We start from the raw sequence: 25,243 nt of genomic DNA on the forward strand, positions 1-25,243 counted from the left end.
TTCCAGATCCTCTGACTCTGCATCACTGGAGGTGGGAGTTGAATCTGCATGTGCAATGAGGACTCCAGCTGATGCTTGGGAGTCTGCCCTTTGTGGAGAAAGGGGATTCACTTGCTCTCTGTTTGTGAAGGGACTGGCTTGTGGTAGGGCTCTAATTCTGGGTCTGGGGAGGTGTGGCGTGGGAAGCATATATATACAATCCTATTCCCTCCACCCTTCACCTTTTTGGGGGGAGCTCTTTTCCTGTCTCTCTATATATTCCAGCTCATATCAGAAAGATGGTGGGTGAAGTGGAAAGGAGTTTAGATTTCCTACAATCCTACAGTTCTGCTCTGGGCATCTCAGTATGGGGAGAAAGGTGAGCCCTAGGTAGGTCTGGTGCAGCTGCAATTGGCTGCCCGGTCATAGACTTCTCCATGAAGAATTGGAAGGGAACTCAGCCTCTTAATCTGTATCTCCATCCATTCATTCATCCATCCCTCCCTCCATCCCTCCCACCCTCCATCCATCCATCCATTCATCTATTCATCCATCCATCCATCCATTCATCTATTCACCCATTCATCTATCAATCCATCCATCCATGCATCCATCCATCCATCCATCCATCTATTCATCCATCCATCAATCCTTCCACCCATCTATCCATTCATCTATTCATCCATCCATCCACCCATCTATTCATCTATTCATCCATTCATCTATCAGTCCGTCCGTCCATCCACTCATCCATCCATCCATCCATCCATCCATCCATCCATCCATCCATCTGTTCATCCATCCATCCATCTATTCATCCATCCATCCATCCATCCATCCATCCATTCTTCCTAATATGTTCCAGGTGCTTGGGATATAAGAAGAGTAAGACATAGCCTGTGATCTTGAGGGGACTAAGTCCAGTTTAGATATAAGAAGAAATGAAAGCAACAAGAGTTGATTTCATAGACATTTGAGATGGCAACGAATGTGAGATATTAAAAAAAGGAAACTATTAAAATTATTTAGCATTTCTTAATGCCTTAAGAGAAAACCTTGAAAATCATCTCAGATAATGTAGAGAAGCTTTGCACAAAGGGCAAAAGACAAATTTATATTATATACTTCTTCAAAACATGGAGTTCCCTGACTTTTAGCACTTGTTTTTGGACAAGTCTGTGGATTATTCAGCAGTTAGTTAGTTCCTTGCCTGTGAGTCAGCATACAGTTGGTTGAGGAGTGTAGACACCAGGGCATGAATGGTCATCTCCAATCATTCCTATAACTTATTTCTGAGCATGTAACTCTGACCCAGGAATAGCAAGCTACACTTGCCCAGTCAATTTTCAATTCTAAGGAAGAACATCCAAGAGCTGTTTTTCAACTCTAGCCTCTGGTTCCAAAGTGGCCGATGGCTGTTGATTTCAAAGCAAATCCGCTGTTCCTTCATAGGAAGTACATTATTTTAATATTTTCTAATAACTAGCATCTAATAAAATAGTATGTATTTACATTGAGATACCACCCAAGCACTCAGGGTTGAGTGACAGACTTTTGTTGACTAGCAACTCACAGTTAAACAGGTCAACTTAAATGTTTGTAGTGTGACTTCAGCGTGGTTCAGTAGGGAGGAGCAAAGTGTCGGATAAGGACTTGGGAACATCTGTAGTCCACAAGTCAACAACCAGGCGGCCCTCTCCAACAGGACTTTCTGTGACGATGGAAATATTCTACATCTGCAGCGATTGAGCATTTGAACTTTGTCTACTGCAACCGAGGCACTGATATTTAATCACACATAATTTTAATTAATTTAAATTTGAGTTTACATAACCACATGAAGGCTGTACTGGATAGCTCTGGCTAAGACTTGATAGCAAAAAATCAAAATGGCTTTTTCTTCTCTCTCTCCTTCTCTCCCCACCTCTCTTTTATTTCCTGCTCGCTCTGCCTTACCTTACGCTTTTTCTCTCCCAACTGCATGGCTACTGGATGAAATAAGAGGGCAAAGCAGATGCTAGGCAAGGTGGCTCCTGAGGATCTGTGGAAAAGTGCAATTGCCGTGTGAGGAATGAATTTAGCCGTGGGGTTTGGGTGGGGCTGCGGTAAAAGCCACGCACCTAAGTTCCTTTTGAGGTGACCCTCCCTTAGTTTGTCCTGATTTCCTTTGGGCTTTGGACTCTCATTGGGTGGGGACATGGAAGCAGGAACCGAATGTTACTCTTCCAGTCTAGTCCAGCAGTAGCTGCCCAATAAATATTTCTTGAATAGAGAATTCTGAGTGTGACGGTCACTCCTGCCACCATGGGAGTTGTCAGCTGGCCCAGCCTCACCTATCTCTCAGGAATGCTAGAGGTGTTAACCAGCTAACACCTGCACCAGGTGACTAAGCAGTTATTTACTGGCAGGAGTAAATATTATGATGGAAGATACTGTAGAGTTTTGAGTAATTAAACACACTAAAGGGAAGTTAGCTGGTGACACTAAGCTGTAGCAGGTGGAATTGTAATTGTTGTCATATTATTAGAAAATGATAATTTATAGTGTGGCAGAATCTGTGATTCTAGACAGTGCAAGCATCACTGAAGTATTTTTTTCCTCCTTTTGACCTTATAGGTAGTATTGATAATCCAGATACATCATTGCCTACCTGGGCCATAGTTCTACTTGCAGTATCGTTTTCATTGCTTTTGATCCTGATAATTGTTTTGATTATAATATTCTGCTGCTGTTGTGTCTCCGGGAGAGAGGAAAAAGGTAATTTTTTTGTTCATATAGATTTGTTTGTGTGTTTGAACTTTTGCTATGAGCAGTTGAAGTTAATGAGCTTGTCAGCTCTTTCCAAAAATGCATTAACCACCATGAGGTCTCACCTCCCACCTGTTAGAATGATTATTACGAAAAGGATTAAAGACCAGTACTGGCGAGGATGTGCAGGAAAGGGGGCCCTCGCACACTGTTGGTGGGTGTGTAAATTGGTACAGCCATCATGGAAACCAGTATGAGCTTCCCCCCAAAATTAACAATAGAACTGCCACATGATCCAGCAATCCCATTGCTGGGTCCACATCCAAAGGAAATGAAATCAGTTGTGTCCAAGTGTTCTCTCTTCATTGCAGCATTATTTACAATAGCCAAGGTAAGGAATCGGCCTATGTGTCCATCAGCAAAAAAAATAAAGAAAGTGTGATACATGTACACAATGGAATACTATTCAGCCTTAAAAAAGAACAAAATCCTTCTTAGGTAGCATGAGGAAAAAATTAAAAAAACAAAAACAAAAACAAAAACCAAAGAAATTCCTGTCATTTGTGACAACATGGAGGAACCTGGAAGCCATCATGCTAAGTGAAATAAGCCAGACACAGAGAGACAAATATGGAATGATCTCACTTATATGTGGAATATAAAAAAGTCAAACTCATAGAAACAGATAATGGAATTGTGGTTACCGGGGGATGGGAGTCAGGGGCAGCTGGGGAGACGTCAGTGAGAGTAGAAAGTTTCAGGTAGACAGGAGGAATAGTTTCTGGAGCTCTGCTGTGCAGCATAGTAGCTATAGTTAATAATGGTGCATTATATACTGGAAAATTGCAAAGAGGATAGATCTTAAATGTTCTTTCTCACCACAAAAAAATGATAAGCCTGTGAAACGATGGATATGTTAATTAGCTTGATGTAATCGTTTTACAGTATATGCATACATCAAAATAGCACATTGTACATCATAAGTGTATGCAATTTTTATCAGTTATATCTTAGTAAAGGTCGGAAAACAGCAACGACAAAACAAAAACAAAAGCACGAAAGATACATTGGCTTTCGGAGTCCTTGATAGGAACTACGGGAAGTTCATAGGGAAGGAAAGGACTTTCTTAAGAAGGGAAGCCGTTCCTCTGTGGCCTGAGGCAGCCCCTCTGGAAGACCAAGACCTGCCCACTTTTGAGAAGGTGATGAAGTGATGTCTTTCTCTCCAAAGACACTGATTGGTGGATTTTTGTTCTTATTTGCAAGGATACACAGCTATTGTAATCTGTCGCTTAGATGCTATGGCTTTTCTAAAATGGTCCCTATGTATCTGAGCACTTTAAAAGGCTGTTTCCTATTTTGTAGAATTTTAACTCTCCTGTTGTAGGTGAGTGTTGATGGATGTGTGGTAGAACGGAAAATAAGATCTTCTGTTAATAAAAAATAGTACAAAATAAAATTAACAAAATTAATTACATATTTCCTTTGAATGAGGTTCTCTGAGATACTCCAAGTTACATGAAAGCAGTGGCCTTGATTGGAGGTTGGGCTCAAGGGTGAGCTGGGCCCATCAACAGTGTGGTGTGCTTGTTGTGGAATTTTGTGACTTCAGAAGTTCAGTTTGTGACTTCAGAAGCCAAAAGATGCTTTGTCATGTGGACGGCCCAGGACTTTCCATGTGCTGAGCCTCTGTCTGTCCTTATCTTTCCTTGTTTCATAAAAACTTAACCTACTCCTATCTGAACATTTCCTATAGTTAAATTATTTTTCTTAAGATCAGAGTTTTGATGTTATGCTACATGTCAGTTGACTTGCATTTTTAATGTTATTAACACTAACTGCCATTTGATGAATACTCTTTGTGTGTGTGCAGGCACTGGGCTAACTCACTCTTTTATATAGAATTTTCATGAAAACACATGGGTTAGCCTTAACTAGGCAAGTGGTCTAGCCTTAGCTCCTCCATGGATTTGGTTTGTGATTGGGAGATTAATTTTGTGATACAACTTTTTAAAAAATTGCAGACATGTATATTTTCTTATATGCCTTTCTTACATGAAGGCTAGCACACTCTAGATACTCTTTTGCACTTTGTTTTTTTCATTGACAATATATCCTTGAAATCAATCCATATCAGTTCATTGAAATTTCCTTCATTCTATTTTCATTTGCATAATAATCCATTGTGTGGATGTACCACGGTTTATTCAACCATTTTCCAATATATGGGCATTTTGGATATTTCCAGTATTTTGCAATTACAAACACTTTTGCAATGAATAATCTTGTGTTTGTATGGTCACATTGATGGAGGCGTAGCTTTTGGGTAAATTGTTAGAAGTGGATTGCTAGGTAAAAAGATAAGTCTGTATGTAGCTTTGTCAGATATTGCCTAGTCTCCCTCTAGAAGGATTGTACCATTTTGCATGCCTATCATTGGATTGTACCATTTTGCATGCAGGCAATATGAGAGTGCCTGTTTCCCCACAGCCTTGCCAAAGGTGTGTTATAATACTGTTTCATTTTTTGCCAGTCTGGAAGGTAAGTAAATAAGAAATGGTATCTCAGTGTAGTTTTAATTCTATCTTATTATAAATGAAGTTGAATGAATATCTTTTCCATCTTTTCATATGGTTAAGGACAGCTTTTATATCTTTTTGTGACTTGCTTATTTATGTCTTTTCCCCATTTTTTTCTCTCTCAGATTTTTGGGCTTTTTATTCCCTCTAATTTTAAGAGCTCTTTATATATTCGTGATAATGGCTCTTTATCTGGGATATACTAAATATATCGTACATATCTCCTGGTCTGTCAGTTGTATTTTGGCTTTGTTTATGGTGATGTTGCAATATAAGAAAATTATGTAGACAATTTTATTGATATTTTCTTCTATTGCATTTGGATTTTAAGTCATGGAAAGTCTTTCCTTAAATCGAGGCTTTTTTTTTTCCTTTGGTTTCATTTATTTGCCTTTATATTCTTGATTCATTCTTATGTATGATGTGTGGTACGGATCTAATTTTGTTTTTTCCCAAATGACTAACCAGTTGTCTCAGCAGCATTTATTAAAATGTCCACATTTGGCCCAGCGATTTGAGATGGCACCTTTATCACACATTAATTTCCACATGCACTTGGGTCTCCTTTCGGCCTCTCTTCTATTCCATTCACCTGTCTATTCATGTACTACTGTTTTAGTTACGGAGGTTTTATAGCAGTTTTAATGTCTCCTAGGGTGAGTCCCTGTTGCAGCTTTTTCCTTTTAGTGTTTTCCTGGCTATTCTTTAAGAAAATTTTTTCATTGATACATACTATTTGTATGTATTTTGTTATATGCATAGGTTGTGTAATGATCAAGTCAGGACGTTTAGAGTATCCATCACCTTGTTTATTTATTTATCAATTCTATGTGCGGGGAACATTTCAAGTCCTCTCTTCTAGCTATTTTGAAATTTAAAACACCTTGTTGTTAAATATAGTCACCCTCCTCTACTATTAAACATTAGAAAACTTATTCCTTCTCTCTAACTGTATGTTCGTGTCCATTAACCAACCTCTCTTCATCCTTCCATCCCACACCCTTTTCAGCCTCTGATAACTGTCATTCTATTCTCTACCTCCATGAGATCAATTCTTTTAGCATGCACATATGAGTAAGAACATGTGATTTTGTCTTTCTGTGCCTGGATTATTTTACTTAACACAATGACCTCCAGTTCCATCCATGTTGCTGTAAATGACAGGATTTTATTCTGTTTTTATGGCTTCTTAGTTTTTCATTGTGTATATATACCATATTTTCTTTATCAATTCATATGCTGATGGACACTGAGTTTGATTCTGTATCTTTGCTCTTGTGAATAGAGCTGAAATAAACATGGGGGTGCTGATATCTCTTTGATATGCTGATTTCTTTTCCTTTGGATAAACACCGAGTAGTAGGATTGCTGGATCATCTGGTAGTTCTAATTTTAGTTTTTTGAGAAATCTCCATATTGTTTTCCACAGTGGCTATTCCAATTTACATTCCCACCAACAGTGTATAAGACTTCCCTTTCTGAGTATCCTTTTTTTGTCTTTTAGATAATAGCCATTCTAACTGGGGTAAGATGATACCTCATTGTGGCTTTGATTTGCATTTCCCTGATGGTTAGTGATGTGGAACATTTTTTCATGTACCTGTTTGCCACTTGTATGTTTTCTCTTGAGAAATGTCTTTTCAAGTTCTTTTCCCAATTTGGAATGAAATTATTTGTTTTTTGCTGTTGCATTGTTTGAGTTCCTTGTATATTCTGGGTATTAGTTCCTTGTTGAATGAATATGTGAATATTTTCATCCATTCAACAGGTTGCCTCCTCACTTTCCTGATTGTTTCTTTTCCTGTGCAGAAGCATTTTAGTTTAGTATAGTCCCATTTATCTATTTTTTTGTTGTTGTTCCCTGGACTTTTGAGCTCTGAGCCATTAAATCTTTGCTTAGATCAATGTCCTGAAGTATTTCCCCTGTTTTCTTCTAGTAGCTTTATAGCTTTGGGTTTTATGTTTAAAAGTCTTTAATTCATTTTGAGTTGATTTCTGTATATGGTGAGAGATAGGGGTCTAGTTTTATTATTTTGCATATGGATTTCCAGTTTTCTGGCACCATGTATTGAAGAGACTGTCTTTTCCCCAATGTCTTGGCACTTTTTTAAAAAATCAGTTGTCTGTGAATATGTAGATTTATTCCTGGGTTCTCTAGTCTGTTTCATCTCTGATATAACTTTATGCCCTGGGAAGCAGAAATTGAAAGGTGAAAACTCCTATTGATCTAGATTAGATGGGAATTGGTTTTCACCTGGAAATTATCCAATATGCCACAGATGGGTCAGTCAAATGAAATACATTGGATTTTACATGAAAACTATTGAATAACTTAAATTTTAATTGAGACGTGACTGTGAAATGTTCAGTGCCTTCAGATTATTATTTTCAACCTTAGCCATTGTGGAATAGTTGGAGAAATTCTGGTCATTTGAACGTTCTGCCTCCCTTAGGCTGTTGTCTGTTCTGTACTAGCTTTGTAAAAAGGTTAATTGACAGTCGTTGGCTTCCACATGATGTGCAGTGGGAGTTTAGTTTCCTCATTTATAAAATTGGAATAAGTACTCTTGTATAGATTGATTATAAGAATTCAATTAATTGCTATATTGAAAGTTTCTGTGATCCATCTTAGATTTTATCCTTTATTTATCTTTGAGATGAAAATCCCATGTAAGAGTGAGCTGTCCCACCCTACCCCTTCATAACAAGTCCAGGTAAGGGCTACAGACAGGGCCTGCCATGACCTACTTACAGCGCCCACCTGCCCCACCAGGTGTGAATCACAATGAAAAACATACTATACCTTAACATAAATGTGAAGATCCATAAAGGTCAGGATTTTCCCATGAGGATTATTTCAATGCTTAAAATATATTAAACATCAAATTTTTCCAGAAATTATTTTCTGGTGCTCTGCTGGTACCCAGAGAATTCTCAGTGTGCTGACTGGTTTATTGAGGGCCAACTGAGAAGAGCTGAGGTCTTGGGATGGCAGCATTCCAGAGGGAGGGACCAGAGGCTCCTCTCCTCCCTGTTGTGGGAACATTGGACGCATTCCTCTATCACTGGGGGTATTCCACTATTACCTGACAGTCTCTCTCTTGTAATTCAAACAAAAATCTTTCCAAGGTTCGATTTGGAGTGTGAATCAGTAGATATTATTAGAACTGAAAATAAGTGATAACATTATCTAAAAAATAAGGAAGTTGGATATTTTTTTAGATCTCAGTCAAGCTTGATATATGGAACCCTGGATGGGAAAGGAGAGCTGTAATGAACACGGGCTTTAGAGACGGACGGGTGGAGACTTGGTCCTGTCTTCAAATTCCAGATTCCCTCTCCATCATTCCATTGATTAAAAACATTAGCAATTTAATGACAGCTTTTTTGGGGGAGGATATAATTGTATAAATTGATACCATTGGTTCCTACTTATTGAAAATATAACTTAGAGTTAAAGAAATATGGTAATACTAATATAATAGTGCCTAGCCTGTTAAAAATGTGATGACAGTAATGCCTACTCTTATGTTGTTGTAACAATTAAATGAGATAGTACTTTGCACACAGCCAGCTTGGCACTGGCTCACAGTAGGTGCTGAATGAATAGCAGTGGTGATGGTAGCCAATAGCGACCCTCTCGGCAAATAGGGTCTTTAAAATCTTGCTAATCAAATCAAATTCAATATTCACTAAGTAGTACCTACTGTATTTCAGGTACCTAGGGATTATTTATTTTTCTGATAGTTAATAGTGAATTTTACTTTCTTTATGCTTGGAAGCCACTTGATAATTTGGTGTGGGGAAACTTAATATTACCTATTGGCTCACAAATGTGGGGTCTATTAAAATCAGGGAGTCTATAAAAATCAACGAGATTTTTATACATTTTATTTTTTAGAATAAGTATCCTGATTTTTCTAATGTGATTTTGTTCTTTTTTGCAGAATCTAGTTATCAAAGTGAAATAAGGTAAGTTTGAAATCGTATCTATTTTCTGAAAACAGAACCAAACAACCAAACAACAACAACACACAATGCACACAACTGTGGGACTTTAGGATTTATTTACTCAAAATTAAGTACTGAAAATAGACAACTCTGAAAAACACGTATGTCCATCACAAACTCAGAGGGCAAGGTTACTTGTGGGGTGAGGTAGATGGGTTGCTCTTGCCTACCTTTGACTTGCTCTGGCTCACTTAGGGAAAGGATTTTCTTAGTGTTTGGCATTTGCAAGTCTTTCCACAAGAGGACACTGTGCACCATGCCTGTCATCCTTCCTGAGCTGAGTCGAGGCTAGGTCTACCCACAGAGGCCCCGTCGGGATTTCTGGGGCAGCAAAGAACAGGGAGCCCAGCCGGATGCCTGCCAGGCCCATGGAACTGTCCAGGCAGACAAATTAGGCAGTTTGTTCAAACACGCCAGGAGGGCAGGAGTGAAAAATTCCTCTCATTCCCAGGCTGCCCAGAAGTGGCTGCAAGCACTTTTAAGGTAACTATGTCAAGGACTTGCAACTATATACAATAACCACTTTAAACGTCTGTACTGTTTACAAAGTCATAAATGCACCAAGGGGAGTGGTTTGGTGTGGGTGTTATAACAACCACATCTTGTTTTCAGTATTTTATTAGATAATTTAGATTTTTTTAAGTGCTGAGATTTTACAATGCCTTCTGGCTGCAGACTGTGAATGAATGTGTATAGCCACCGTGTAACAGATACTATCCATTCCCCTCTGACCCCTGGTAATAATGAAGCTTTGATTGAGGACACCACAAAGCAGCAATTTGAAAACAGACCTCCCGTGAGGCCTGACTCAGGGCAGGGGAGGAGGAGGGAAAACTGACCCTGATGATTATTCTGGCTTTTCTGATTGCTGCTACCAGCGGGATCAAAGCCTGCATTCTTTGGTTCACCATTATGGACTGCATCAACATCTTTCATTTCTGTTTCCTGGGGTCTTAGGTGATTTCAAAACACAGTACAGCAATCAGCAGCTCTTCAGGATAATGATTACAGAAAAACAACAGAACCAAAAACAGTATGACAGTGGTAGTGATGATAGCTAGCATGGCTATTAGCACCTAATAGATAGCTAATAGCATAATGGTACCTAACGCACATGCTAGGTATCGCTCTAAGCTCTCTAGAGGTTTTTATCCTACTTAATTCTCACTGGGATTTTAGGAGGCTATGTTTCCATTTTGTAGATGAGGACTCTGAGATACAGAGAGGTTAAGTAATATTCCCTGTGTCTCCTGCCCAGACAGTGGGCAGGTCGGAGTGTGACTGGAGCCCTGTGTCGGGGCCTAGCCTTTCATCTCTGTGCAGCCCTCCCCCTTGGGAAGACGGGGCGGCCTACTGGCTGGTCGTGTCCCCGCTGCTTTTCCCTTCCCATGCGTCCACGGTGCTAACTCTAGCTGCTTGAAGACTTCTTTTGCATTAAAATAACATACACATCTCTTCTTATAGAATCAATGCATGTTTATTGTAGAAAAATACTAAATGCAAAGACAGGTTTAAGAAATAGTTTTAAAATCCCCCACAGTTCTCTTGTGCAGAAGTAGTTATCATTACCTAAGAATGTAAGCATGTACATGCACATGTTTACCCACAGATGTGCACATCTGCCTTTTGTGAAATTCGCATCATAATAAACATCATTTTATAGCTTGCTCTTTTCACTTGGCACCTTCTGAAGATTATTTCTGTTAAATACTTTCCCACACAACTTTGTTTTATTTGTTTGATGAAGTTTTGTAATTGAAATGTAACTTAAGTACAGAAAAGTGCACAAATCATGGGTGTGTAGCTCGATTAGTGTTCACAAAACACACAAGTCTGACCTTGACAGAACATCCTCAGTGTGCCAGGAGCTCCCCAGACCCCCGTCCAATTGCTGCCTGCCCCTCCGCCCCAAAGGCGATGTTCCTCTGACACCTTTTCCCACATGCCCAGAGATTAGATTCATATAAACTTTACATAAGTAGGATCATAGTGTGTGCCATTTTACATCAGGGACTTGAACATCTGCAGACTTTGGCATCCATGGGGGCTTTGGAACCAACCCCCCACGAACACAAGGGAGACTGGAAACTGGGCCAGAGGGTAGGCATATGCCCAGCTCTAGAGGATGCTGCCACAGTTTTCCAAAGTAGATGTACCAGTTTGCACTTCCTCCAGCAGTGCTTGAGAGCTCTCATCTGCGATCATTTTTACAGGTGGCGTGGAATTCCATTTTAGAGATGCATCACCATTTATTTTACTAATCTGCTATTGTTGGGCACCTGGGTTGTCTGCAGTTTTTGCTTTTATAAATAGCTCCTGAATTAACATTCTTTCAAGGAAACCTTTGTACCTATCCTTGATTATTTCCCTAGAATAAATTCTTAGAGGTCAAGTATGAATATTTTTAATTCTTTGGTTATCCATTGCCAAACATCCTCCCCCTAGGAAGCTGCACCAATTTTTGCTTTATTTCAGGAGTGGACACACTTTTTCTATAGCGGGCAACACAATAAATATTTTTAATTTTGCCAGCGGTAGGGTCTCTGTCACTCACAACTACTCAACTTTGCAGTTGTAACAGCCACTGACAATATACAAGCAGGGAGGCATGACTGTGTTCTGATAAAACTTTATTTATGAAAACTGGTAGTGAGCTGGATTTGGCCTCTGGGTCATAATTTCCTCCCCCCTCTTTATTTAATTAATGGTTTCTGAGCATTAAGTACCCACTGGACAGTGGAGTCCATGTACCTATCATGAGAAAGTTCTATATCTCCCCATCATGGGAATGTGTGAGCAGGTAGGCTGTTTATACCTGCTGCACTGAAGCCAGCGCGGAGCTGTAGACCTCCTGTAGCAAGGTCGGTGAGTAAGGATGCTCTGAGTGTAACCACGTGGACCAGGTATGCATTGCCGACTAACACGTGACTTTTTAAAATGGTCTAATTCTAGGAAATCTGCAAGTGCAAAGACAAACAAAGGAACTTTTGAGACAAAGTTAAAAAGTGGAAACGAAAACTATGGCTACAGTTCAGATGAACCAAAGACCACACGTGAGTAGAAAGTGGGGTGGTAGAAAGATCTGGAAATGAGAGTGTTGGCAGAAGGGCTGGCTTCCCAGACACCAGCTGCACAAGGAGGATAGCTTAGCCATTGGTGGTGATTATTTTTCAGATACTTTTTAGAAGAAGAAGAAATTCCAGAACTAGGAATATTCTAGGAGTACGTTAACAGTAAAAATCCCCCTTTTTGTCTAAAGCTTAAAATAGAGTCAGGTGGAAACCTGAAAGTTTTAAAACATAATTTTCTGGCTTCCCCCACCCCCATGCTTTCTCTTTCTTTAAAGGCTTCCACCTTAAAATGTGTGGGGAGGCATTTTAATACATTGGGGGTCATTTCCTCCAAACTTTAACTAGATTCAAGTTAAACAGAAACCCAGCAAGAAATCTATTCCTCTTCAACTTAACAGGGTATTGGAGGATGTTGGAAGTCTAGACCCATTTCTGAGGAGTCTTGCTGTGGAATCTCATTTTCCTGCCTTGAGCTGATATAGTCACAGTGGGGTGGGGGCGTCTCTGATGGCAAAGTCTCTGTCACAAGGCAGCAGCAGCCTTCGGATTGCAAAGGCTGATGAGGGAGGAAGGCTGGACACATCACTCCTCCTTTGAAAGGAAGGCCTGGCCCTAACAAGCCTCCTGGCAAAAAAAATTCCATGGAAAGATTTGCAGCCAATCAACTGTTGCCGAGGGGCTTGAAAACGTCTTTTTTCACTAATCCTGGGAGTCTGTTCTCGGCAGCCCCATTTCCTGGGTTACACCAGGGCTGCTTTCCACGTTATGCCAAATCATGTGCTTCAGATTTTTCCACATTCCACAAAGCATGAGCTGTTTCCGTTGATAATCTGACCACAGCTTCTTGCAAAGTTTCCTGTGAGTGAATATTTATTCATTAGCATTTTGAACAATTAATCAAGTATCTTGACTGAAAAATCATGACCCAAGTCAAACCTCTCTGCCTTCCCCCCGACCCCACTTGTCCAGTGTTTATTTTTCTTGGTTGCCTATTGAAGCTGTGGACTCATCTCTTCTCTGAAGAAGACTAATACGTCGAGAAAGGAATTGATTTTGAGTTAGTTTTCCATATTTTCATTTAGCTAAAAATATGAAGTTTTAAAAGTATGTAATCTCAAGGGAATTTTTCAAAAGGTCTGTTTATGGCTAAGGATTATTTTATGCCAGGGGTGCTACACAGAAACAAACATATTTCTTTATAAATCAGGAGTGTTAGGCTGTGTAGCTTGATTTTGGTCACCTATGACTCTAAAATCATTCTTCTGTTGCAGAGATTGCTTCTCCTCGTCCCAAGGCCCGTGAAGTCAGTATTCTGGAACGAAGTAGCAGTAGGCATCCTTATCAGGTGAGCTAGATCATTTCCCCTGCTTTTTGGAATTTTTTTTGGCCATTTACAAATCTTTACCTTGTGGTAGCTGATTATAAAATGGTGCACGTTGTACAGTCATGATGGAAGAATGTTGCCTTTCGTCACCTCCGTGTCAACTGGTGGGCCTGGAGGGGTGGGTCTGAGATGCGGAGAATCTCTTGCCCACTGTGGCAGTGGCTCCTAGACCAAGGCTGGTGCCGTGTAAAGCTCTGTGTGCATGTTTTGGGAGGATGTGCTTGATTCGGGACATATTCCATCTGGATCAGCCTAAGAGTGATCACCACGTATAATATCCCATTTGCTCCCTTCGAGCCAAGTTCTCCCAGGACTCTGGTCAACTCTGCCCTCCTAGTGACCCAGCACCCACACGATGCACTTCTATAGTTGGAAGGACGCTGGGTCCTGGGTTTGAGGACCAGGACAGAGAAACGTGGTTTGCTCTCCGTGTGGGATCTGTGCCAGTGAGCTCCAGAGCTGGAAAAATCCTGCCGGGGTTAGAATTTTAGGGGAGGAAGGAGGGGTCCCTGATGGTTAAGGAATGTGGCCGGAACCACCAGGAGGCTGGAGTTGTCAGTAACTGAGATGGGGAATGTCGTGGGAAGTGTAAGTTTTGGGGGAAAGATCAGACATTTAACTTGGAGCTTGTAGATTTTGCAGTGTGTATCAGACGTTTACAAGGAGACGTGGAGTGTGCAGTTGGATGCACACGTCTGGAGTTCCAGCGGGAGGCCTGAGCTGCAGATACTCTTGGTTGCTATGCAATGTTTTCACGGCTGCTGTCCTTTTGCAGGCCAGTTAACTTAGATGACAGTCAGCTGGGAGCCCCTGAGGACACAGTATGCGAATTTTCTGATACAGAGTCAGCACTGGTTATCATGCATGCATGCATTAGAGCTTGTATGCAGAAAATGAGATTTTTTTAATATCCAAAATTATATTTTGTAAAATATATATAACCAGCACCCTTTTCTGACCCGTACAAATGCAACCTCAAGCAAGAAGTATTTCCATGTCGTTCTGTGGTGGTGTCTTCAATAAGTGTGGATGTTCTCCCTTTTTCACTTTTGGAAATGCTCAACTCGCACACTGGATTTCTGAGAGCGAGCTGGACCAGACGGTCTTGGGTTTGCTCTGCTGGGAGTTGCTCTACCCGGGGGGACAGTGCCCGGCACGCGCCTGTGCAGCCCCTGACCATTCTTTCCTGGCATAGACATTCACTCGCGGTTCCAGGCAGCTCTGGGCTGTGATGTTCCTCCCTGCCATTAGGAGTTGGCTCAATGCATACATCTTGCCAGGGACGTGCACCTTTCGGGCCTGTCCGGAGGAAGGCGAGTGCTGACTGATGCTCGATCGTGTATCGGGAGGGCCCACGTGATGTTATTAGTGGCAACACAGGCAGCCAGGCGGAAAGACATATGAGGGGTCTGGGGCACAATAGAAGGCGGGCCTCAGTGACAAATTGCTGTTCCCAGTGTGAGCTCTAACTACCCTCCTCAGGCGGGGTGTCAGGAAAATGGAGAGGTCAGTCTCTTTCCATCACGGCTGTCTCTTTGGTGCATGTGTCTTTAATGCATCTAATTTAGAGCTGGGAGGGTTGACTCTAGGAATGCAATAGGTTTCCTTTAGAAGGACCAGTCTCTGGCTGAGGGGGGGTGGGTGAAAGGGAGTGACTGTCATGCCGGAAAGGATGTCGCATGCACGTGGGGTCTCCCATGGCTGAGCCTGGCTGGGGCTTGCAGGCCCGTGCAGAGGCATGGTTGGCTGAGGGGCTCTCTCCCACTCAGCTCCAAGCAAGGACACCCGAAGAACACATTTAAGCCAACTGTTATTTCCGTAGCCTTTCTGTGGTTACCTTTTTGTGTCAGATGTGTTTCCGCTACACAAGCCAACGTGCTCAGGTCTGGGGTGGTGGGGAGAGGGGTAAGCTGAGATTCAGCATAGGGTCATGTCACATAATTCCCTTTGCAACACATCGAGTGTAAATGAGGACAGGGGAACTCTAGATGCCTTTAGATACAGGGCTGGAGAAGGACGTTTCAGAACTCTGAGTGGATGCTTCTTAAAGCTTGTAGTGTTGTCTTGAAACTACGCAGGGAGAGAAATTTAAGAGGTTTCTGCTACTGAATCATGTAACCAGCTAAATAATCTAGTGGTGGAAAAAGAGCAGTGGCCGTGGGGGTGCTGAGCGCTGGGGACTGGTAACACACACTGGTGTGTCCTGTGGTGGCTGTAGGTCTTCTCAGGTGGCTGTGCATGTCGGCAGAGAGCATCGCGGTTCTTAAGAAGCCAGTCAGGACCCCTGGAGGATGAATTGTCTCTGCCTGTGCTGGAAACTGCTGAGGATCATCAAATAGCTGGATCTTTCTAGTTACAGAGGGGGACCTTTAACACAAGTGCAATTCTGGGGAAGTCGGTCTTCGATTATGACCCAAGGGTGCATTTGCCGGCACGGGCCGGGCTCTGTCTCCAGGTTGCCCATCTGGGGAACTTGGACCCAGGATGTGCCCTGGGCTGTGCTTCTCGGGAAGCATCTAGAGGAGGAAGGAGCAGGACGGCCGCGGAGGAAGGCCTGGGCCCAGGAACCCAGCCGCTCCCTTCCCTGTCCGCAGCCCAAAGGGGGCAGAGTCCTTTGTGTGGTCCCCTGACTTCCTGGGAGCTGCCAGAGTCACCAAGCCAAAGCTTTAGAAGCAGGTCAGCGACCTGGTCCATGTCGCCATTCCCGTGCCATGCAGGGGGATCTTCCGCAGGACCCCTTAGTCCAAGGTGGAAGGACAGAGCAGTCGGGGCCTTCTCTTCTCAAAACCTCTCTCCGTCCTGCACGGAGCCTTTCTCCCTAAAGGCGCAGGAGAGGCAGCTGAGAGCTATTCTGAGCTCCTTCTTGTCCATCCCTTCATCCTCTCCACATGCCTCAGTGTGACTCCAGTGTGTCACTGGGACCCCCACGCTGCTGCCAGCTGCTCCCACACCCAGGCACTTCTCGGGCCCAGAGCTGGTGCCCAGCAGGACTCCTGCCCGAGAAGCTGGCGCATCAGAGTTCAGGGTAGTCAACTGCAGATTGCACTATTTTGTAGAAAAGCCTGTCGATTAGATGGAAAGACCTCAAGCCGCGAGTCAGCCCACAGCAAACGCTCTCGCCTGCCTCGGTTGCTGTGGAGCTGGTTGGCCGGGTGAACGGCCTGTCCATGGAGCCGCTGCACGCATCGTAGCGACTGGGGCTCCTGCTCTGTATGTCAGGGCAGGGCGGCCTTGGCTCTGCACACAGTACAGCGACTGTTGAGCACCTGCATTTGCTCTCTGTGTGTGCTGGTGTTCGCCTCTGCTCAACCTGGTGATCTGTTTGCTCTCAGCATTTTCAGAAGGTCTTAACTAACGGATGGGCTTTGACTACGCACAGTCTAGCACAGCCTTCCTAGGTACCCAGCAAACAGTTATTCATTAAAATGGACACTATCTTCCACACCCAGCATCATGCATGTGCTTATAGACATAGTTCCTTTGCTGCCAATCGCAATCCAGTTATGACAAAAGGTATTATTAGACCACCATAGAGGAACATACAACCTAAAAATAACATTATGTTTTGGGTCAGTGAAAAAAGTTAAATAATTTCATATCAAATTGCCATTTCACTCCTTCATGGTCTGGGGCACTTTGGTTTTCTTTAAGGGTCTCCTATTTAAATGTGCCCCAAGGCAGGGGAAGTCTGAAGTGGCAGGGGCTGCCCACAGGAGTCATCAGTGAGGCCTTTGGAGAACACAGATTTGTGGTTCTCACCCTCGGACATCGGGCTCGCAAGGGCCAGGGAGGCGTCTGAGCTTCTCGGCTTTTTAGTGCAACTTGATGCAGCTATGACACGTAGCCAGGTGTAAGGGTTACTGGTTACCTTGCAGCAAGATGGGAATGGGGATTTCTGGGAAGGGAAGAGTGGCAGGTCTCCAGACACCAGCTCACCTCCTTGTGACTTCACCCTGCCTGATGGGCACTCAACGATTCCCACCTGCTCAGCGTCCCAGGGCACTTTGGAGGGGCTTGTGCTGGACCCTACCAGGGGCTGATGGTGCCTGTGCTCTTGCCCCTCTGCCCGGAATCCTGCGGACTTCTACAGGCAGAGGGGAGTCCAGACGCTGAGCCCCGGAGTCTGCGATGACACCCAGCTCAGGCTGTGCATGGCATTGTGAGGAGCAGGCAGCGTTTCTGGATTCCTCGTGCCCACACCTTCAAAGCCACACCCTCCAGTCCATTCCCCCTGAATTCTGCACACTGTTGTCTACATCTCGAGGCTGCTGTGAGGCTTCGCATGCCACATCTTTATCATGAATCACCCAGTACAATTTTAATTACATCCAACCATTACTAAAACAGGAAACTAGAATTTTATTTATTTATTTTTTTGAGACAGGGTTTCACTCTGTTGTCCAGGCTGGAGTAACAGGGACTACAGCCACACACCACCATGCCTGGCTAATTAAAAAAAAAAAAAAATTGTAGAAATGGGGTCTCACTATGTTGTCCAGGCTGGTCTTGAACTCCTTGAATCCTCAATTGATCCTCCCGTCTCGGCCTCCCAAAGTGCAGCTGGGATTACAGACATGAGCCACTGTACCTGGCCTGGAAACTGGAATTGTAATATTTTAGGAAGGGGTAGAAAACTTCACTTGCTGCTGCACCAGCCTCCCCTGACTCTTGCCCCTTCGTGTCCTATTGGTTAAGGTCCAGAATGCCATGGAGGAAGCAAGGAGAGGTGTGGGGGCAAAACCCTTTGCTGTGTCCTGATGCTTCTGTGCCAGCCGTCCTTAGGGAACTTCAAAAGGCTGGGGCTTGCCTTGGGGCAGTGTCACAGGACAGACTGTGGGTTGGAGCTTTGCCCCACAGAAGGTCAGTGACTGTGGCCAGGAGCCGTGTGGATGATGGCTGGCGTAGGTCAGGTCCACTGGGTGACTCTGGGGTGCAGACAATGGGGAGAGGCACCAGTTCCTTAGTACTTGGGCCCCTGCGTGGCCTGGAGCCCCCTCTCCTGGTCACCCCACCTGTAAGCCCCCTCCCTTGCCAGGTTCTTCCCTGAACATGGGACTTTCTACTTGAGAAATGGGGCAGTCCTTTTTTTCTGCCACCACCTGGCAGAGACGGAGATGTTTCCTCAATCCTGGGTCCTGGTTTTCCCAAGGAATGCTTGCTGAACATGGAGGTGCCCTTAGTACCTATAAATACTGTACCTTGGGACCCTGCCAGCTTAGTGGGTGTTCTCAACATAGCATACACCAGAAGCACACCGGGTACGTGTTAAAACGCACACTCTTGGGCCTCTTCCGGACTATCTGGATCAGAATCTCTGGGAGATAGGGCCAAAGAATTGGTATTTTTACCACGTTCTGCAGGTGATCTGCTTTGGGGAAACTGTTTCTGTGGCCCAGTGTGAAAACACAACAGACATAGATGGCGTTGTTTCTAAGGAGAGTATTCCCTGATTTCTAGACGTTTTCTTACAACCGTGCATTTGGAATTACTTGTACCTCATGGCCCTGCCACACTGACCTTGCTGCAAAGCATGGGGAAGAGTTTGAAATGCTTATGGTGCTGTGATCAATGCTAAATGAAAGGTCTCGGTGCTACTGCGTACTCCACCATCCATGTGGTATTGCACTGGGGCACGCTTTTTAAACCTCCCATATTTTAGATGGGTCCTAAAGTGCATGACATTCGATACAGATGAAAGAAATAGGATTTTAGGCCATAGAGACCCCAGGTTATGCATTAAATAGTAGGAAGGATCAGAAGGAAAAAGATAGGTGGGTTTTCAAAACTGACATATACAAAAATATGACATTTTTCTTCTCTGATTATTTCCACTATGATGGAATCTAGAGTTAGGATATATAATACTGACATTATTTTCTAGACAAGGGTTTCTGTTGGTAAAATAGAGTTAACTCAGGTGTGACGGCAGCTAAAATACATTAGGACAAAACTAATAAATAAAATTAGAAATTCTTACTAAAAATTATAATCAGTTAATAGGAAAGCCAATCTTTTTAAATTTTTATATGAAGCCATGGTATTTGTGAATGTTTTGTATCTTGATGAATATTTAAAGCGAATAATCCTCCTTTTCCTCTCCTCTTCCCCTGCCCAAACTCACTGTCAGTCTGTTTTTCTGGTTGTTCTAGGAACCTCTGTCTCTATCAGTTTTGGAGGGTGAGCATATGAACCACCTGAAACCTGGATCGAGCCTGCCCCATTAATCACTCCCCCACTGAGATAAACAGAAATGCAGTCTTGATAAATTTAGAAAACAGCAGGACAATTGTGCAACCCAGCAGTGAAAACAAAAGTGAACAAGAGTAACAGTCTCAAGCATATTCGCAGCGGAACGCACAGCACGTTGCTGAAATAGTTCCATCAGCCGTCCATTTTCTTTGCATTCTTGGGAGTCAATAAATTAAAACCATGAGCCGGAGCGATTCTATACTCAAGACTTACTAGCATTGCATTGCCATGTGAATAATTTATCATGCCCAGTTGTATTATTTAAGATGCTAAATGTAGCTACTGTGCCTTGGAATCTGAGCTGGCATTCTCAGGACTGGCAGGAAAAACATGGTGCACACATTTTAATAGGGCAATACTATTCGACAGGCATTGCCGCTCTGGAGGAGTACATGGTTTGTTTGGGATTACCTCTCTGAATGAGAGTGCAGAGACTACGCTCCTTCCTGATGGGGCAAGCAGCAGGCACTGCCAGAAGAGACAGATGGGCGATCCATTTGGAGTCGATTCTTTAATTTTGTCCCCCTCATCTAGAAGGAATGTATGTTATTTTAAAAAGTTTGGAAATATTTATTTCCATTAAAATGCAAGGGCTTCCATAGGAAAATTGAAAAACAAAACAAAACAGTGAATCTTTGCAGCAATTTGCCTTCATAAAAACAAATATGAGATTCTTTGAATTGGATTGCTCTGTAGGCACTGAACTTGGAAAACTTCTGGAGTGTGTGTTACTGGAAATAAAGAAATAAAGGAAGGACATGTTTTTTTAACATTTTTGCTCCTCTCTGCCCCTTAATGTTACCTTAACTCATGTTAATTTTATCTTAACTCATGAGTGAAGTTCCTTCTCAAGAGTGCACTTGACAGTGATCTTAACCAACTAAATTCACCTTTTCCCCTTTGTTACCAGGAACCTGATACTCATCGGTCCAGCCCAGCAAGTCGTCCACAGGTTTCTTTTATTAATCTTCCCAGCCCCAAGAAGGTCAGGAATGTGACTCTGGTATAGCAGAGACTTCCCTTGTGCTCCGTTTTGCACTTGGCTGACGGTTTACAACACAACGATGCCATCATTCCTCCCCATCTTGACACTGGACTCTCTTTGCCAACGTTTCCCGCAGAGGCGACGTCGCGGTCATTGGAACTGATATTTTATATAGAGAGAAGGAACTGATTTTCCCAGATTTCAAAGTGGAATTTGACTTTTAAAATGTTTCCAGGTTTTAGTGAAGTTCACCAAGTCACTAAGTAAAAGCCGCACATTTATCATGGTGGTGTTTCTCAGCAGTCAACACTCCCGTTTGCTAATCCAGTGAATGGTTGGTAAGTCTATGATCTACCATGACTTTTTAAATGTTTCTGTTATCTTAAATCATATTAAGGTGATATTTATGTATGTTTCACATGTAGTGGCATTATTGCATATTATCAGGGAAATAAGAGGATGGAAACTTAGGATCAATCAGAAATCTAAAATTGACTGGCAAATCAGAGCTCCACAGGTTAAAAGTAAGATGCAGTTCGAACACTGTTGCACACATGGGCCTAAATTTCTCATGATTGAGTGTTTACATGAAGACGTTTGCTTTTATCTGCTTCCTTGTCGGACTTGTTCTCCTCTTCTCAAACGAATGAAATATGGATCATGCTTTGCAGGGGATGTACCTGGCACACCACAAACACAACGAACAAACTGGAGACGGGCAATGTGTTCTTTAATAAAGAAAAAAGAAAACACCAAAAAATGGGTATTCCTTTTCTTAACTCTTTACTATTCAAGCGACAGTTGAAAGAATCCAGCATTTTCCAAGAAGGACAATGGGAAACTTCGCTAAAGCACCCCCCCCCATCGCCACGTATGTCTTTGCCTCCTGTGCGTTTGCCCCGATTACTGCCTTTTCCAAATAGTTTTCTTTCCTTGTGTGGACAAACTCCGTGAATTTCACTGCCCGCCCACCCTTTCATATCGAACCTGGAGGCAGGACTGACGATGATTTGACTGAACTCCGAACTGGTTGGTACAGATTTCTCTGCCGACTAGTAATTAGCAACTGCTTTGTGTCCCTCATGCCCAGCCATGCTATTGCTAAAGTAGCGTGTGACTTTTAAAATGTGTCAAGATTTTAGTGACTTCTTTAAAATTGCTGAGTAAAAGCTGCAAAGTCATCACGATGATGTTTCTCATCACTCAACACTCCTGCTTGCTAATCCAGTAAATGGCAAATAAGTCCTATGCGACCATGATTTATAAAGTACTTTTATGATCTTAAATCACATCCAGCCCCTGCCCAGGACCTCTTCCTGTGAATCAGCAACTAACTCAAGGAGTGTTTTCTGGTGCGGCATGGGGCGGTGGAGGGCGTCTCTTTTGATTGGCTGATGCTCAGATAGTATCCATTCTGATTGGTTGGTGCACATACAGTATCTATTCCGATCGAGTGGTGTTCACGCCTTACTGGTTGTCAAATATTTTGAATATCACCACTGCTTAGAGGATCTGAAAAAAAATGTTAACTCTTCTTGGACTGTGTCCCTAATGTGAGAGAATTGGCTGCCTATTTTCTTGAGAGTAGAACTGCAATGCAGAACTCAAAAAGCCATAAATATTGCTATCTCACTTTCCTAAGAGTCCTTTCTATGGAAAAAATTACCAATTCAACTGCATAAAAATGAGACTTTTGCTTATTATACTAATTTCTTTATTCCCTGCCAATATGGTTCTGTCTCCCCACCACCATCCTTTAACAGGTACAAGGAGAAGAGAAACCCAAGAAGTTTCGTGAGTCCCTTTAGGCAGAGCTAATGCATGAACCCCACATTCTTAATAGTTTATTCTCCTTAAACCACCATGGAATCCAGATGGGAAGACTAGGCAAATGTCCTGTCATTTATACCTTTTGTAACCTTCGCTGCACCGACTATAGTGCAAGTGTTCAGTAAATATTCACATCAAACAGGTCAATATTGAGAAAGGCAGTATATTGAATAGAATGAACATTTGCTATTATCTTGCTATAAGAATAATATTTTTGTGGTTATTTTAGGAGTTAAAGGGGTTGCACATAAAATATAATTGAAATTTAAGTTTTGAACTCTGGGGAACAATGGTAAATGATTTTCATAGAAGTTTCTCCAACTAAGTTGAATCACACGCAAAATATTTTTTCATTTATCAGACTATGGGAAGTTTTGTGATGTCACTTAAGAACAAGTTCTTACTGTATCTAACTCCAGGAGTAAGGTTTCTTAAAGTGATCCCCTGGCCAGTTTTTATTTCAAAAGAGGTAGATATACTATTTGAACAGAACTATCTAGAGCTGTACTATCCTATACTGTAGCCACATGGGGCTATTTAAATTTAAATTAGTTAAACTAAATAAAATATAGGATTCATTTCCTCAGTTGCACTGGCCACATTTCAAGTGCTCAGGAAGCCACATGTGGCCAGTGGCTACTGTATTGGACAATGCAGATGACAGGCTTCCATTGTTGCAGGAGTTCTTTAGGACTTCTACAAGGCTGATTTAGAGGCAGCTACTTGGAAATGACCTTGATGAGTCAAGCATGGGCTGTTTTACACAAACACACAATCCGTGTTTTTTTCCAGCATTTTATCTGTGCGCTCAGCCAGTTTCTATTTAAGAGTCCTGCAACCCCCAAGGCAGCTCTCAACTGAAAATGGTGTTTTGCTGATGTGGAAAATTCTTCTCTCACTTCTGCAATGCGGAGAGCTGAGGAAGGCTCAGGGGTGGAGTGAGAGGAGCCAGTCACAGCAAAACATCATGGTCAAGGTTGTTTGTGAAACAACGGAAAGGTAGATGCAGCTCTCTGCTGATCAGGCCACAGATGTATTTAAACCAATACCCCTCACAGCTCCATGTCCTAAAATCCTAGGCAGGAAAACCACACATGCCCTTCCCTCCTGGGGTCACTGACCTTGGTTGGTCTGTCAGATGCCAAATCTGCCCCATGAAGTCAAAGATCTTCCATCATTTACTTAGGGTAGGACTCAAGTGGTAATGTCAACACCTTGAAGGCAACAGGTTGAGCTCAAATAGAAGCACTTCCTTTGCTCTGTGTGATCCTGACTTTGGAAAATTGTCAGGGGCATTTATAAAGTCTGATTGCATGTTTCTAGGAATCTGATGATCTAAGAGGTCAGCAGATGCCACAGAGCAAACATGAGATGCTGTGCCAGCATCCATACCCTGCCATTTAAGTGCTCACGATGTCTTCGGGGAAGGACGCTCCAGCCTGCGTAAAGATGTAGAGTAATCCTCCCTGGGGGACAGAAGGGACCTGGAAGAGTTGAGAGATGAGAGAGATGGGCGAGAGCAGGACAGGAAGCATGAGTCCAGGCGAAGGCAGACTAGAATGAGGGTCTTGGTAGACGGGTGGTCCTGCAGGGCTGGAGCAGTTCCTGTAGGCCCAGGGAGCTGTTACCAACCATCAGATCTGCAGGGCAGGGAGGGGCTGATAGACCTGTATGGAGGATGGACCCATAAGGCCACTGCGGTGGCCTTGGGTGGAGGGACACAGCCAAGACATGGACAGCCTAGAGGGAGGAGCTCAGAGCGACAAGACTCCAGCCACCCGCCGCTCCTGCCTCCCCTCAACCACACCCACCAGAGGCCAGAGGTCCTGGGAGCCCTTTAATGTGGCAAGTATGAGTCAATCCCCTGGGAGGACAGAGCCAGAGGGACAAGGTGGAGAGTGGATGTGGGCAGGGAGAACATTTAGGAAGGAGAAATTGACGAATGCGGAATGTGTTTGTGAAGTCAGGAGGAAAGACGTTTTGCCTCATGGTGCTCCACTGTGACTTCCTTTCCTTAAGGACAAGGCCATGTATGGAAAGAGGTTTCAGGGCCAAGCCTTGGGCCCCTGCAGGTTCGCTGAAAATCAGCGACAAGATGCAGACTGATGGGATAAAAGGCACACACATTTATTTAATGCATATGCACAAGAGGCTTCAGAATGAAGACCCAAGGATTCAGGGGAAATTTTCCATTTTTCATGCTTAGGTTTAACAAGGTATAGACAGTTATTAGAGGTGTGATCAGACAAAAAGGGGACGGTCTGATGCTGGTAGACTGAATGGGGAGACCTCAGCGTGTGGGTTCGCATCCCTTTCTGCCTTCCCCTGGGCCCTCGCTTCCCGTCCCGCCCTCGCCTGGTTCCCTCATCTCAGAACTCCAAGGTCTTCAAGGTCCACGGCCTGTGGG

The 25,243-nt window shown here is 43.1% G+C and overlaps 1 protein-coding gene across 2 annotated transcripts in view; it reads left to right on the plus strand.

Annotated features, from left to right (window-relative positions):
- The window catches only part of IGSF5 (immunoglobulin superfamily member 5), a 42,551-nt gene extending 20,710 nt beyond the window's left edge, over window positions 1-21,841 (plus strand). Inside the window, exons 5-9 of one of the 2 annotated variants that reach the window (XM_045540695.1) lie at window positions 2,596-2,736; window positions 9,254-9,278; window positions 12,270-12,370; window positions 13,660-13,733; window positions 20,932-21,841. In XM_045540695.1, the coding sequence (XP_045396651.1) occupies window positions 2,596-2,736; window positions 9,254-9,278; window positions 12,270-12,370; window positions 13,660-13,733; window positions 20,932-21,030 (440 nt within the window). In that variant the 3' untranslated portion in view covers window positions 21,031-21,841. The remainder of the gene's footprint in view (window positions 1-2,595; window positions 2,737-9,253; window positions 9,279-12,269; window positions 12,371-13,659; window positions 13,734-20,931) is intronic. The other variant, XM_045540696.1, reaches the window with a different exon arrangement.
- Window positions 21,842-25,243: the final 3,402 nt, after the last annotated feature.

This window comes from Lemur catta, chromosome 1 (assembly GCF_020740605.2).
Source record: "Lemur catta isolate mLemCat1 chromosome 1, mLemCat1.pri, whole genome shotgun sequence".
NCBI lineage: Eukaryota > Metazoa > Chordata > Mammalia > Primates > Lemuridae > Lemur > Lemur catta.